This window comes from Nicotiana tomentosiformis, chromosome 1 (genome assembly GCF_000390325.3).
Source record: "Nicotiana tomentosiformis chromosome 1, ASM39032v3, whole genome shotgun sequence".
In the NCBI taxonomy this organism is placed as follows: Eukaryota; Viridiplantae; Streptophyta; class Magnoliopsida; order Solanales; family Solanaceae; genus Nicotiana; species Nicotiana tomentosiformis.
The window spans coordinates 145,128,301-145,143,777 of record NC_090812.1 but is presented as its reverse complement, the minus strand read 5'-3'; the positions used below and the strand labels follow the sequence as shown (position 1 = coordinate 145,143,777).

Sequence of the window (15,477 nt, the reverse complement as noted above, 5' to 3'; positions counted from 1 at the left end):
TGACTGTCACAATAAACGATATACTCCTTTTGATGCATTCCAAGCTCATAATATACTATGCTTCAATTGTAGAGAGGGCGACACACTTTTGCAACTTCGACATCCATGATATAGCTCCTCCTGAAGATGTGATCATGTGTCCAGTAGTAGATTTATGATGATAAAGATCACCTGCCATATCAACATCTGTTTAGCCCTTCAAGATTGGATCAGATTCTCCAAAGCACAAACAATCTTTTGCGGTACCTCTTAGGTACCTGAATATTCATTTGAATTCTTCCCAATGTTCCCTTCTAAGATTTTCAAGAAACCTGCTAACAACACCAACTGCATGAGCAATATCTGGTCTGGTGCGTACCATTGCATACATCAAGCTTCCAACTGCCGAAGAATAAGGAACTCGAGCCATGTTCCCATACTGCTCCATTATTGTAGGACACATCTTCTTGCTCAACTTCAGATGACCAGCAAGCGGTGTGCTGACTGGCTTAGAACTTTTCATGTTGAAGTATACTAGTACACATTTAATGTACTTCTCTTGAGATAGCCACAACTTTCTGCTTGTTATATCCCAAACAAACTATATTCCCAGAATTTGTTGTGCTTGGCCCAAGTCCTTCATATCAAATGACTTGGACACATCTACCTTCAACTTTGCAATCAACTCCTTGTCTTGTCCTACAATTAAAATGTCATCCACATACAACAACAAAATAGTAAAGTTATTATCAGAAAATCTTTTGAAGTATACACATGGATCAGAATAGGTCATTATGTATGTTTGACTTTTTATGAATGAGTCAAACATCATGTACCACTGCCATGGTGGATGCTTCGTCCCATAAAGATTCTTATTCAATTCGCACACCATGTATTTCTTTCCAAATACTTAAAATCCTTCTAGTTGCTCCATATAAATCTTCTTCCAAATCTCCGTGAAGAAATGCAGTTTTCACATCCAACTACTCCATTTTATAGGCTAGCTGCTAAGCTCAAAATTATTTGAATAGAAGCCATTTTGACAACTGGCGAAATTATTTAGTCAAAATCAATACCTTTCTTCTGTTCGAAGCCTTTTCCACCAATCGAGATTTGTATCTGACCAACTTGCCATTTCCATCTTTCTTGAGTTTAAAGACCCATTTGCACTCGAGTGGTCTTTTACCCTTTGGAAGTTAAACCAGCTTGTACGTGCTATTTTTCGTAGAGATTCCATCTCTTCTTGCATGACTTTCATCCACTGGTTCTTTTCTCGACGGGACAATACCTCCTTAAGACTTTATGGCTTCCCCTCATCACTGATGAGGACACACTCCGTAGAAGGGTACCTACATGACTCTACCCTTGCCCTATCTTATCTCCTTAGAGGTTGAGATTGTTCTTCTCCCCGAGTGGAGTACTCCACTTGCTCGACATCGTAATCAAGTTGCTCCCCCTTCTCAATAACCTCATCAGGTTGCTCCCCTGCTCGGCAACCTCATCGGTCGTACTTTCTACACTTGTGGGATAGTTATAAGTAGAAGGAATGGTAACAAGGTTAGGGATTATACCATTTTTGGCTTTCTCTGACTGGTCATATGCAGTTCCAACTTCACTTTCTCGGAAGACTACATCTCTTCTTGTGATGACCTTCTTCTTTACAGGATTCACAATCTATATCCGAATTGTTCATCTACATATCTGATGAATATGTTGGGAACAAATTTATCATCCAACATTATTCTCTGCTCCTTTGGTACAAGTGCAAAAGCTCTGCAACTGAACACCTTCAAATGCAAGTAGGAAACCTCTTTGTTGGTCCAAACTCTCTCTGGGATGTCAAAGTCCAATAGAACTGGTGGACTCCTATTGATAAGGTAACAGGCTGTCTAAACTACTTCATCCCAGAATGACTTAGGAAGTTTAGCCATTTTGAGCATGCTTCTCACCTTCTCAATAATGATGCGGTTCATCCTCTCAGCTACACCATTGTGCTGTGGGGTTCCAGGAACTGTCTTTTCATGTGCTTCGAACAATAATCTTCAAATTCCCTTGAAGTGTACTCACATCCATTGTCACTTCGGAAACACTTTAACTTTTGGCATGTCTCATTTTCCACCAGAGTATGAAACTTTTGGAAAACTTGAAACACCTGATCTTTGGTTTTCAAGATATAAACCCACAATTTTTGTGAATCATCATCAATATAAGTAACAAAATATTTGTTACTGCCACTGATTTTATCTCCATTGGACCACAAACATCAGAATATACCAAATTAAGTATATTTAATTTTCTTTTAGATGATGTCTAAAATGAGACTCTATGTTGTTTACTAAATAAACAGTAGTCACAAGGTTTTATTGCCGTACCTTTTGGAAAAAGAGATGAGTGATTTCTTTGCAAGAATATGCAATCCCTTCTCGCTCATATGACTCATTCTATTGTGCCACAAATTTGTAGAAATCTCATCTTGTACCGCATTCAATTCACCTCGGCATATTTCTACATTTGTTCTGTACAACGTACCATGAGCAACTCCCTTTTCAATTGTCACGCCCCGACCTTGGGGAGCGCGACCGATGCTCAACCGAGATAACCCATTCGAGCAAGCCTATACAATACCTTCTACCCAAACTCACTCATGAATAAAGAAAAGATCATCTTGTTAATTAGACTATGGGGAGGATCATGTGAACAACACCGATTCCTTATCATTAGTCACTTCATTCATTAAGTTCAAAATGCATACACTTTCATAGTTTCAAGTAGAACGTATGATACAAATACAATATTACTAGTTTGACTTTCCCAACACCAACATACCACCCACACTATGTCTACGGAGCCTCTAATAGATACAAAAGAGTACAATAATAGTGCCGGCAATAAGGCCCCGACTATACCTTAAAACATAATACACAAAGAACAAAAGATATACGACCCCGATATGAAGTGAAGCTCACCAAGTCAGCTACGAAGAGGGTGTACCGTTATCAATGATCAAAGCCGCCTGCTGTGGAACCACCTGCATCCATTAAAGATGCAGCGCCCCTGGAAAAAAGGATGCTAGTACATATGGAATAGTACTAGTATGAATGACTAAGCACCCTCTCAATAGAACGAGTGATAATACAAGGAAGCACAATCATACAATTAATGAGAGCCTCAACAATACCAAAACATCAAATTAGGAGCAAGAAAAGCTTTTGATTATTGATCCCTTGGCGATACGAAAACATCAAATTAATGATCCATTGGAGAGTCTCCACTTTTGATTTGCGAAATAGTTCTTGTACCCATCTCGGTCCAAAGCAATTCCTGAGATCAAGTTCATCCACAAATCAGGTGCATGCCGCACGTCCTTTAGAACCAATGTGAATCCGACATTTGTCTTGATACAAATGTCACCAATCCCCGGAATCTTTGAGTAACTTGTGTTACCCATTCTCACAGTACCAAAATCAACTGCTACATATCTGCGAAAAAAAATCTCTTATCGGTGTGGCATGGTAAGATACCATTGTGTCAACCACCCATTCCGACTCTGGATCTGCCAAGTGAATGTATTCCTCTTCCTCATTTGTGAAGAGAGCACCATTATCATTGTTTTGCACAATGTAGGTTTAACTTTGGTGACTTCTGCCTTTACAATATGTGATGAGAGAGTGTCCTTGATTTGCAGGCTTTTTTATCATCTTTTCATTAAGTAGAAGAGCCTATGTGACGTCTTTCAACTCAATGGTGGCCTTACCGTGTAGGGTGGTTGTTGCCAAATTATCGTACGTATATGGCAACGCGTTCAAGAGCAAGATGGCTTTATCTTCTTCCTCGATCTTTAAGCCGAGGTTGACGATATATGTGATTAGTCTGTTAAATATATTTAGATATGACAAAAAATTCATACCCTCATCTATGTGTAGGGCGTATAACTGCTTCTTCAGGTACAATTTATTTGTCAGCATTTTGGACATATATATGCTTTCCAACCTGGTCCAAATATCACATGCAATATCTTCATCAATGATGGTATTTACCATATCATCTAATAAGTGCAACCTGATCGCACTAGCAGCCTTTTCATCCAAGTCACCCCAATCTTAGCTTTCATGGTATCATGTTTTTTGGCATCAGCATGTTACCTTGTGTAATCCCTGTTGGATCAATAGATCCCTCATCCTTCTTTGCCATGTTGAGAAAAGTCTATCTCTGTTGAATTTTTCTATCTCGTACTTTACTCCGAACATTGTTTTTGAGTATAGTAATATCGACCATGAATAATATTTCTGTGTACGAGTAAAACCTGTGCTATGATACAAGTTGTTAGGAATAAACCCGTCATAGTAAATAATATTCACGGTAATAAAAATGGAAAAATAATATGGCACCGAGATAAGATAAACAACAAGAATAAAATAGTGACAACGACACCATGCGTATTATGTGGAAAACCCTTCTAAATAAGGGAAAACACCACGATCCTAAAAGGAGTAACTGATATCACAATAGTAAGGAATTTTACAGTTTGTAGACCCAAGTAAAATACTCCAAAGACCACTACAACACTCAAAAAAATAATCCTCTTTTGATATTTTCACATCAGTACAATATCGCTCACACTCTATATTTTTCTCACAGACTATTTTCTTATACCCTATATGTGATGCCTAGGGGTACTTATTGGGCGGATATTAACGCTAGCGGTTTGGCTTGTCGGTTATCGATTTATAAATATATAATCCTCTAGCCACCCAATAAGACATCGACCGGTTTGATACCAGATTAATGATTATCGGGCAGTTATCAGGCGGTTTATCAGATTAGCTGTTAAGGAAAAATTTGGAGTAAATTATTACATCTCCTTTGTCTTTGCAATATTCTAGGTGAAGTAAATGAAGCCCTTTGTATGGAAAACTGAACTAACTGAGTAAGACTAGAAAATAGAAATTGAACCCCAATAAAGGCGCTCTTCAAAGCTGAACTAACCGAGTAAGGCTTAAATTTGTTAAACTTTGATTTGTCTTTTCAAATAAAATTCATTTAAAGATGGAATGTGTGTAGTATTTGGGCAACGAGATTATCAATCACCTTTAGCTTAAAGCATATACTTATGTATATGGAAGTAGTAGACTAACAATACTACTTTGCCCCAATGTAATGACCCGACCGGTTATTTTGAGAATTAGCGTTTTGTTAGGTGGCTTAAGCTCTCGAGTAGCTTTGTATTTTATACTATGACTTGCGTGTGCGTTCGGATTAGGTTTTCAGATGATTCGAGATTGATTTGGAAGAATGATTCTTGTTTTAGAAGCTTAAGTGGTAAGAGTTGATCGGAGTTTGACTTTTGTGTATACGACTTCAGAATGCTGATTTGATGATTCCAATAGCTCTGTATGGTGATTTTGGACTTGGGCATATGTCCGGATTTGGATTTGGAGGTCCGCAGGTTGATTTGATGCATTTCAACGAAAGTTGGAAGTTGAAAGTTTGGAAGGTTGAGAGGTTTGACTGAGAGTTGACTTTGTTTATATTGAGTATGAATTGTGATTTTAGAAGTTGGTATAGTTTCGTTGTGTTATTTGTAACTTGCATGCAAAATTTAAAGTAATTCTGGGTTGATTTGATATGATTTGGCGCGAGTTGTACAAGTTGAAAATTTATTAGTTCATTAGGCTTGAATTGAGGTGTGATTCGTAGTTGTGATGTTGTTTAATGTGATTTGAGGCCTCGAGCAAGTCCGTGTTATGTTTTGGTGCTTGTTGGTATGCTCAGACGGGTTCCCGGGAGCCCTGGGTGTGTTTCAGATAGGTTTCGGGTCATTTCCATATTGTTGAGGAAGTCTGGTTCTGGTGTTTTGCACCTGTGCATTTTTGGAGCGCAGGTGCGTGGCCGTTTCTACATTTTTAGTGTCACTTCTGTGATGTTGAGGCCTGGTTGGGAGCTTCGAACCTTTGCAATAAATCAATAGCTGGTAGCAAGAATGTATATAACGGAATACAACACCACAATCTCGTTAAAACATGTGATAACAACTCAATGACGGAAAATCCTCTTTGACAATAATTCAGCTAGTAGAAATAGAGGCATATGATAGCATGTCAAATACAAGTTGCAAGTTGTTGAAATATACGATGAAGTATAAATAAAGCATGTACATGGTCAAACATATCACCCCCGTTTTGTCACATAAGTATCATCAAGAAAATCACCCTTAAACAATCACATAAACACCGTCAATAACGCCATCCTTATTTCGCCGCATGTGAAATATTCAAGATATACCATCCTCATTCCGCCACATGTGCATAATCAAGATTACCACCCCTATTTTGCCATACGTGCAATCCCGAGAGCGCCACCCTTATTTTGAAACATATGCATAACAATAGTAACAATTGCACGGCAAAGACCTCGTGCCAACACCTAATCAATCCGCCTAATATGTCCACATTCGCTATAATTATCACAATGCAATAAAACAGATTACCATCAAAAGACATGAGCTCATAATTTATCAAAAAGGTACATAAGGACATGATATTAATAAAATGCGGATGGGTGTTCAACATATAAAGTATTACTACATCTAAATCAATTATATCAATCAAGTTCATGTTCACAATGTCATTAGGCATATTTCGTATTGTAAAAATTCGGCCAATCGTTTTGAGCATTTTAGCCTCGATTCTCCTTTTTGATTCTTTACACATGTGTATTCGTGGTTACGTGACTTACCGGGATAGTTAGTTTGATTTCAGGGATGTTTTGGATTGAATTGGGATACTTAGTCCCAACGTTGGGTGTTTAAGTTGTATGAGTTAACCGAATTTAAATTTTATCTAGACGGCTACGGAATGGTGTTTTGATACTTCCAATAGCTTCATATGGTTATTTTGGACTTAGGCATATGTATGTATTTAGATTTGGAGGTTCCTAGATCGATTTGGCTCTATTCGACGCAAGTTGGAAAGTTGAAGATTTGGAAGGTTGAAATGTTTAACCGAGAGTTGACTTTGATGATATCAAGTTTGAATTATGGTTACGGGAGTTGGTATAGATCTGTTGTGTCAATTGGGACTTGCATGCAAAATTTGAGGTCATTCCGAGTTGTTTAGGCATGTTTGGCCTGAATTTTGAATTTGGAACTTTGGATTAGTGTCTTAGGCTTGAATTAAGGTGCGATTCATGATTTTGATATTTGTTTGTATGATTCGAGGCCTCGGGTGGGTCCGTATTATGTTTTAAGATTGGTTGGTGTGATTGGACGGGGTCCCGGGGCCTCAGGTGTGTTTCAGAACATTTGTCCTTGTTTTGGAATTTCTGATGCTGATATCTAGCTTCCTTCTTCGGAGGGAGTCGCATTCACGAAGAGTTAGAGTGAGCTGGATAGTCACCCTTGTACGCATTCGCATTTGGGCATCACGTTTGCGAAGCAACTAGGAGCTGGGAGGAGTCTGGCCTACGCGTTCGTGAGCTATGCGTCATGTTTGAATAGTGTAAGGTAAGTTCTTTATCGCATCCGCGATTGTGTGGACGTGAATGCGAAGGCATTTTCTAGGCTGGTGAGTTTTTATTCTTCGTGATCGCGATGGTGTTCCCGTGATCGTGATGCACATGCCAAGACAGATCACTTAAGTATTCTATTTCGAGGGTTTTGGTCATTTTATCACATTTTGAGGTATATAGCTCGGATTTGAGCGATTGTGGAGGGAAGTTTCACGATTTGGATTAGGGTAAATATTTTTGACTCGAATTTGTTAATTATTCATGATTCCAACCTTGATTTTAGTGATTGATTGATGAATCTGAGTGAAGAAATTGGGGTTAGACTTATTGCTTACAGAGTACCCATTGTCTTTCATACCCATACTACAATTATATACTCCCCCCGTTTCAATTTATGTGAACCTATTTTCTTTTTAGTCCATGCCAAAAAGAATGACCCCTTTCCCTATTTGGAAATAATTTACCTTTATGCAATGATTTATAGCCACACAAAATATATGCACCTCATTTTACACCACAAGTTCAAAAGTTCTCTCTCTTTTCTTAAACTCCGTTGACAGTCAAATGGGTTCATATAAATTGAAACGGAGGGAGTATATTTTTGTTCAGATCCTAGTATTTGTCCTACCGACGTTCTAGAGAGTGCATATGAGCGCGACTTGGAGACTTTCTAGTGAGATGTTGTCCTTGGATTCTCAGCTTATATAGTTACCTTCCTATCTATTTTACTATTTTCTTGTTCCAATCAATCCGTATATATTTGAGATATTTTGTAATCCAGTTAGTAGCTCCTAACCTTTACTTCCGGTTTTGGGGAAATAATGTAGAATTTCGCACTTTGTTGTAATTTCAGACCTATTTCTTCTTTTATCTATTTCATGTCAGTTGAAAATCCTATATATTATTCTATTACGGTTATTTATCTATGCTAGTTCACCTAGCAGGTTATTTTAGATGCCATCACTACCTTGGTGAGAATTTGGATCATGATAAGTTTGTATCAAAGCTCTAGGTTAATAGGTTCTACAAGTCATGACCATGTGCAGTAGACTCTTGCAGATCGGTATAGGATATTTATACTTATCTTTGAGAGGTTACAAGGCATTTAGGAAACTTTTTTTTTCTCCTTATTGTGCGACCTTTTTTCAACTTAAACTCTACAACTTTTGCCTCTATCTATTCGTTTGTATGCAATATTGAGGACATGTCTTCAGTTGGGCACCCACAAGTTGTGATGATGTCACGGATGAGGTCCAAGATGTTTTCCCTATGATAAGAGGGTAGGCGAGTTTGGAGGACATGGGGCTCCATGAAGATCGCAGCTTAGGCTCAGGTGGACTCAATTGAGTGAGCTTATCATGTAGGACTTTAGTCCTTGGCGATGTTAGTGGAGACTCTCATAATAATTTGATGGACTTGGCGATGTTAGTGGAGGCTCAGGTAGACTCAATTTTGGTAGTGGAGACTCGCCAAGGGATCATTAATTGTTACCTGACCAAAAGGCAACGAACCTTGAACTAAATTAGAACTTTTGGAACCGTTTTTACAGAAAAAATCGTAAAATAAACATTCTTCCCCAGTTTTAGAGTATTGAGAATATGGATTTTTTGTTGTGATGGGACCTAACCTAGGGTAAGGCTGCATAGGTATCCTTTCGGAATCAGGTCGAACGTAGTTCACTTACTCAGAAGATTTGTTGTTTGACTTTTTTTCTTCTTTTTTTCCTTTTCTTTTTCTTTTATTTTTTTTGTTTTGTTTTTGTTTTTACATGTACAAAGGTTCCAAAAAGGGAAAACAAAGAATACAAATACAACTCAAAAGGGTTAACAAAAGGGTGACACCTATTTGAAATAGTGAGCAATGATAGCCTTCGTCATCTCGATCTGAGAAATCCATGCGTGAAAGTTCCGCAGTGGGTAAATATCAAACATAATATATTTTGACTGCATCTGCGTTAATAGTCATGTCTGGTACCTGTCCTTCTTTATCTACCAAGTGTAAGGCCCCTTTTGGTAACACTTTCTTGATGAAATAGGGTCCTTGCCAGTTCGGGGCGAACTTTCCTTTAGCTTCTACGTTGTGCGGAAGGATATGTTTCAAAATGAGCTGGCCTACCTCAAAGTTCCTTGGGAGCACTTTCTTATTATAAACGTGTGCCATTATTTGCTGGTATAACTAGCCAAAACACACTGCTGCTAGCAATTTTTCATCAATCATGATTATCTGTTCTAATCGGGTCTTGACCCACTTAGTGTCTTCAATCTCTAATTCCACAATGATTCGGAGAGAGGAAATTTCGACTTCAGCTAGTATTAGAGCTTCAGTTCCATATACCAGCAAATAAGGAGTTGCGCCCATTGATGTGCGAGAAGTCGTGCGGTATTCCAAAAGAGTAAAAGGCAACTTTTCATGCCATTGCTTGGACCCTTGGATTATCTTCCTAAGAATCTTCTTGATGTTCTTGTTAGCCGCTTCAACGGCTCCATTGGCTTTTGGCCGGTAAGGGGTAGAATGGCGATGTATAATTTTAAATTGCTCGCATACCTCCTTTATCAGATGACTATTTAGATTGGCTGAATTGTCAGTGATAATGGTCTTTGGGATACTAAAGCGACATATGATGTTGGAATGAACAAAGTCTACTACTACTTTCTTGGTGACTGCTTTGAAAGTAACTGCCTCCACCCATTTGGTGAAGTAATCAATGGCGACCAAAATGAGTCTATGCCCATTTGAAGCTTTTGGCTCGATTGGCCCAATAACATCCATTCCCCAAGCAACGAAAGGTCAAGGAGAGGACATGGGATGCAATTCCGACAGGGGCAAGTGAATCAGGTCACCATGAATCATGCATTATTGACACTTGCGAACAAAAATGAAGCAATCTCGCTCCATAGTAAGTCAATAATACCCTGCCCGCAGAATCTTCTTTGCCAAAACATATCCATTCACGTGAGGTCCACATACCCCCGAATGCACTTCGCTCATGATCTGTTCAGCTTCTATGGAATCTATGCATCTCAACAAGTTCAAACTTGGGGTCCTTTTGTAGAATATTTCCTCATTCAGGGAGAAACCACCATCGAGCTGCCTTATAGTTCTTTTTTATCTCCCTTGGCATGCTTCGGGTATTCCCTTATTTTCAGGAATCATTTTATGTCTTGATACCATGGATCACCATCTGGTTCTGCCTCAATTATATTGCAATAACCGTGTTGATTCCAAACTTGGATTTCCAATGGATCAATATGAGTGTTGCCTGGATAAGGGAGCATCGAGGCTAAGGTAGACAAGGCGTCGACTAGCTCATTGTGAAACCTGGGAATGTACCTGAACTCAATGGATTTGAATCTTTTGCTCAGGTCTTACACACATTGCCTGTATGGAATAAGCTTGTTGTGTCGAGTCTCCCATTCGCGTTGGGCTTGCCAGATAAGCAAGTCAGAATCTCCCATAACCAATAGTTCATGTACATCCAGATCAAGGGCCATTTTCAGACCCATGATACAAGCCGTGTATTCTGTCGTATTATTGGTATAGAAGAAACGAAGTCGGGCTATTGCAGGGTAATGATGTCCAATGGGTGAGATGAGGATTGCCCCGATCCCAACTCCTTTGTATTGACAGCCCCATCAAAATACATTTTCCATACATGGTTGTCGTCCAGAACTACTTCCTCTATTAAGTTGACCTCTTTATCTAGGAAGTATGTGCTCAGTGGCTTGTAATCATCATCCACTAGATTCTCTACCAAATGATCTGCAAAAGCTTGTGATTTCATTGCGGTGCGAGTGACATAGACGATGTCGAATTCTGTGAGCAGAATTTGCTATTTTGCAAGCCTGCCAGTAGGCATTGGCTTTTGGAAGATGTACTTTAGAGTATCCATTCTGGATATGAGGTAAGTAGTGTAGGCCAAAAGATAATGTCTCAGCTTCTGAGTGACCCAAGTCAAGGCACAATATGTCCTTTCTAAAAGGGTGTACTTAACCTCATAATTGGTGAACTTCTTGCACAAATAATAGATTGCCTGTTCTTTTTTGCCTACTGCATCATGTTGCCCCAGAACACATCCAAAGGAATTATCCATCACCGATATATATATAAAAACAAAAGCCTACCAGGTTGAGGTGGGATCAATACAGAGGGTTTTGACAGATAATCTTTGATCCTGTCAAAAGCTTTTTGACAATCGTCCATCCAGTTGATAGCAACATCCTTTTGCAACAACTTAAAGATGGGCTCGAAAGTGGTTGTGAGCTGAGCAATAAACCTACTAATGTAGTTCAATCTCCCGAGCAAACTCAGGACTTCATTTTTGTTCTTTGGAGGTGGCAGATCTCGAATGGACTTTATCTTAGATGGATCCAATTCGATGCCTCTCCGGCTGACTATAAAATCGAGGAGTTTCCAAGATGGAACCCCAAATGCACACTTGGCTGGATTGAGACGAAGGTTATACCTTCGAAGCAGTTCGAAGAACGTTTTCAAATCACGCATGTGATCAACTTGTTTATTTGATTTTATGATGACATCATCAACATATACTTCAATCTCTTTGTGCATCATGTCGTGGAAAATGGTAGTCATGGCCCTCATATAAGTTGTCCCTACATTCTTCAAACTGACTGGCATGACCCTGTAACAATAAGTACCCCATGGAGTGGTGAAAGCGGTCTTTTCTGCATGATCCTCATCCATTAGAATCTGGTGGTACCTAGCATAGAAATCCACGAATGATTGTATCTCATGCTTTGCGCAATTATCTACAAGAATGTGGATGTTTGGTAAAGGAAAATTATCCTTTGGACTTGCTTTGTTCAGGTCCCTGTAGTCAACACAGATTTTGGGTTTTCCATCCTTCTTTGGCAGATGCACAACATTTGCCACCCAGGTGGTGTATCGGGGAGCTCTTACCACATTGGCGCTCAGTTGCTTCATTATTTCCTCTTTGATTTTGTCATTCATATCTGTTTTAAATTTTTGTTTCTTTTGTTGGATTGTTGAAAAATCAAGATACATGGGAAGCTTATGAACTACTATATCAACACTTAAGCTCGGTATATCATCATAAGAACAAGCAAACACATCTCTATATTCAAATAAAAGTTGAATCAAGACATCTCTGGTTTTTTTTTCAGTGTGAATGCTTATCTTTGTTTGTCTATCTTCTTCATGACTTCTGATATTAATTGGCTCAGTTTAATTAAGGCTAGGCTTAGTCTTGTTTTAAATTGTTCCAACTCTTTTTTTATTTCCTCAACAACCTCATCTTCATCATATTCAACCTCTTCATGCATTATTTCGAATTTAGACAGCTTTTTAAGATCTAGACATGAATTCCGCATGCATGTCATGTTATTAAAGTCGACATTAATAGAACTGAAATGGAAATAAAATAACAGGGATTAGGAAAATGAAAAGATACAAAACTTAATACGAAACTGAACTGCATTTCATTGAATTTGAAATGATAGAAGGGTTAACATCAAAACAAAACAATCATACTGAGATGTTTGGATTACAACCCTGAAAGTAACCCAAATACAAAAAAGAAACTGCAAAAGCAAATGACCAAGACTCTTTCCTTGTGGGGATAGGAGTTGCTTTCCAATTGTTGAGCATGGTGTCTGGGCCAGTTAGTTACATATCGGCATGACTAGTGCCTTCACCAGCCTGAATCATATTTACTTCACAAAACATCTTGCTGAGGCCATGAAAAATTTCATCAATGTTTTCCTGCGCCGAGGAATTTCGGCCCTCTTGGAGTCGTGGCCTGACAAATGTGTAAAAAATGTGAGGGATAGGTTTCTGCAAGACCGACCCGTGCTTTTTGCGGTGCTTGGCTTTGTCTTCATCTGCTTGTGTTGGCCTGGAGCCTAAGCCAAAAGTGCCCTTGTTACTAGAGGGAGAAATGGGTTCCAAAATTCCTTGCAATGATGCCTCCAGGCCGTTTCCTCGCTCATAACCCTATCTCAGCATAAGTGCAGCTGCCATTACAGATTGACAGAAAGACAAGGATGTAAAATGGGCTTTCCTTCCTCAACATGGTCCACAACAACCATATCAAAGGCCTGATAGACAATAGACTCGCACCCTTCATTGGCATCAATACATGAGATTAACAGATCTTTATAAATGGATGACTCGTCTTCTCTGTGGACAATAATTTCTTGTCTGTCATGCTTGAATTTGAGAATCTAATGCAAGATGGTGGCACAGCTCGAGCCATATGGATCCATAGTCTTCCAAGAAGAAAGTAATAAGAAGTTTCCATGTCCACTACTTGGAAGACAATTTCAAAATCAACTGGCCCAATTGTCGTGGTTAGTATGATCTCCTCAATGGTATCTCTTGCTGAGCCATCAAAAGCCCAGATGCAAACATTGTTGGGTCGGATTATGTCTGTATTTATCTTCATTCTTTACAAGGTAGAGAGAGGGCTTACATCTACACTCGAGCCTCCATCAATCATGACTCGCTTTACATAATGCCCCTCACATTTGACAATCAGGTCCAAAGCCCTATAGTGCATGTCTCTCTCTTCAGGGAGTTCATTGTCAGTAAAGGAGATTCTGTTTACCTCAAAATATCTGCTGGCCATCTTCTCTAACTGATTCACGGTGGTCTTCTCTGAGACATGTGCCTCATTCAAGATCTTGATTAGTACACAATCATTCTCTTCTGAGTGTATGAGCAGAGATAACAGAGTGATTTGGGCAGGAGTCTTTCTCAATTGGTCAATGATGGAGTAATCCTGAACTTTCATCTTTTTCAAAAACTCTTCTGCCTCTTCTTCTGTGACTGGTTTCTTTATTGGCATTTGGCTTTCTCTAATGTGCTTGTCCTTCCTCAACTCTTCTGGAGAGTAACACCTCCCCGATCGAGTCAAACCTCCAGTTTCACTCACTTCTTTTATGATTTCCTTGCATTTGTAGGTCACCATAGTTTTGTTTTAGTTCTAAGGAATGGTTTTCGCGTTTGTCACAGGGGGTTGCACGTCAAATTTTATTATGATCGGCTCTGTTATACCCTTCATACCACCTTAATTTTGCTTTGTAAATGGGTGGCTTCCAAGGACATACAACCTTGGGCTTAGAACATTGGAGCGAACTTCCAACCTCGAGACCTTGGGAGTAAATAAAGTTACCTTTTATAAGCCCGGGGTGCCTTTCACAATCAACGACACATCTCGGCTTAGACTTACTTCCAGTCCTGCTCCTTCTTGAATTGTTCCCACCGCCATTTCTGCTTGGCCAACCGGCTTGTATTATTGATCTCGACCAATCATTCCCACAAAATGAACATCATTGTGTGCTGGCAATGGATTGTTTGTCAGATTAGGAGGGTCCTCGCCATTTGTCACCACAACAACTTTTCAACAATGAGTCTTTCTATGGCTCTTTTTAGAGTCTAATAATCATCAGTGTTATACCCGGGGCACCTGAATGATATTCATATCTATCATTTTCTTGAAATCCATGTGAATCGTTAAGCATATGGTAAGGAGAGATGGATCCAATCAAGCCCATCTGCTTCAGCTTCTCGAATAGACTAGAGTATGATTCAGCCAAATGGGGTGAATGTTTCCACCGGCTTTTGCTCTCGACCATAGTCCTTCCTGGGATGAGCATTGTAGGGTGCTCGAAAATTTTGCTGCTGAGGTCGGGGGATCCTTGGAGCTGGTGCCCGTACCTGTTGATTAGGAGGCGAGCATAGGATTGAGCATTAAACAATGTATATTATGGTGGGCCCACAGAGTATTGAGGAATTGGTGGGGGATAATAATGTTGAGGGTAGCTGGATTGCCCCTGCTAAACTTGCACATAAGGGTGCGATGCCGCTCTTTGAACTTCCCTGAATCCCGAGTAATCATGGACCCTTCATCTCTCTTCTTTCTATTTGCCAAACTTGCCGACCCATTTTGGATTGCTTGTGTGGTAGCTTTGAAAGCAGCCTGACTTACAATTATTCTAGTCTTGAGGCCATTTT

General features: G+C 39.4%; 1 protein-coding gene across 1 annotated transcript; it reads right to left on the bottom strand.

The window, feature by feature from the left end:
- Positions 1-265: 265 nt before the first annotated feature.
- On the bottom strand, positions 266-14,431 carry LOC138910813 (uncharacterized). The gene is made up of 7 exons (XM_070202060.1): positions 13,934-14,431; positions 13,486-13,685; positions 12,730-12,867; positions 11,607-12,577; positions 11,138-11,298; positions 1,448-1,653; positions 266-557 (listed from the first exon to the last, which is right to left on the bottom strand). Exons 1-7 carry the CDS (start codon positions 14,429-14,431, stop codon positions 266-268), a joined length of 2,466 nt encoding a protein of 821 aa, XP_070058161.1.
- Positions 14,432-15,477: the final 1,046 nt, after the last annotated feature.

Coding starts and splice junctions, on each gene's coding strand:
- LOC138910813 (XM_070202060.1), bottom strand. CDS start 14,431: ATGGTGACCTACAAATGCAAGGAAATCATAAAAGAAGTGAGTGAAACT. Junction 12,868..13,485: donor CCTTGTCTTTCTGTCAATCT/GTAATGGCAGCT, acceptor TTTCCATTTCAG/TTCTATTAATGTCGACTTTA. Junction 1,654..11,137: donor TAGTTCTGGACGACAACCAT/GTATGGAAAATG, acceptor ATTCGGATATAG/ATTGTGAATCCTGTAAAGAA.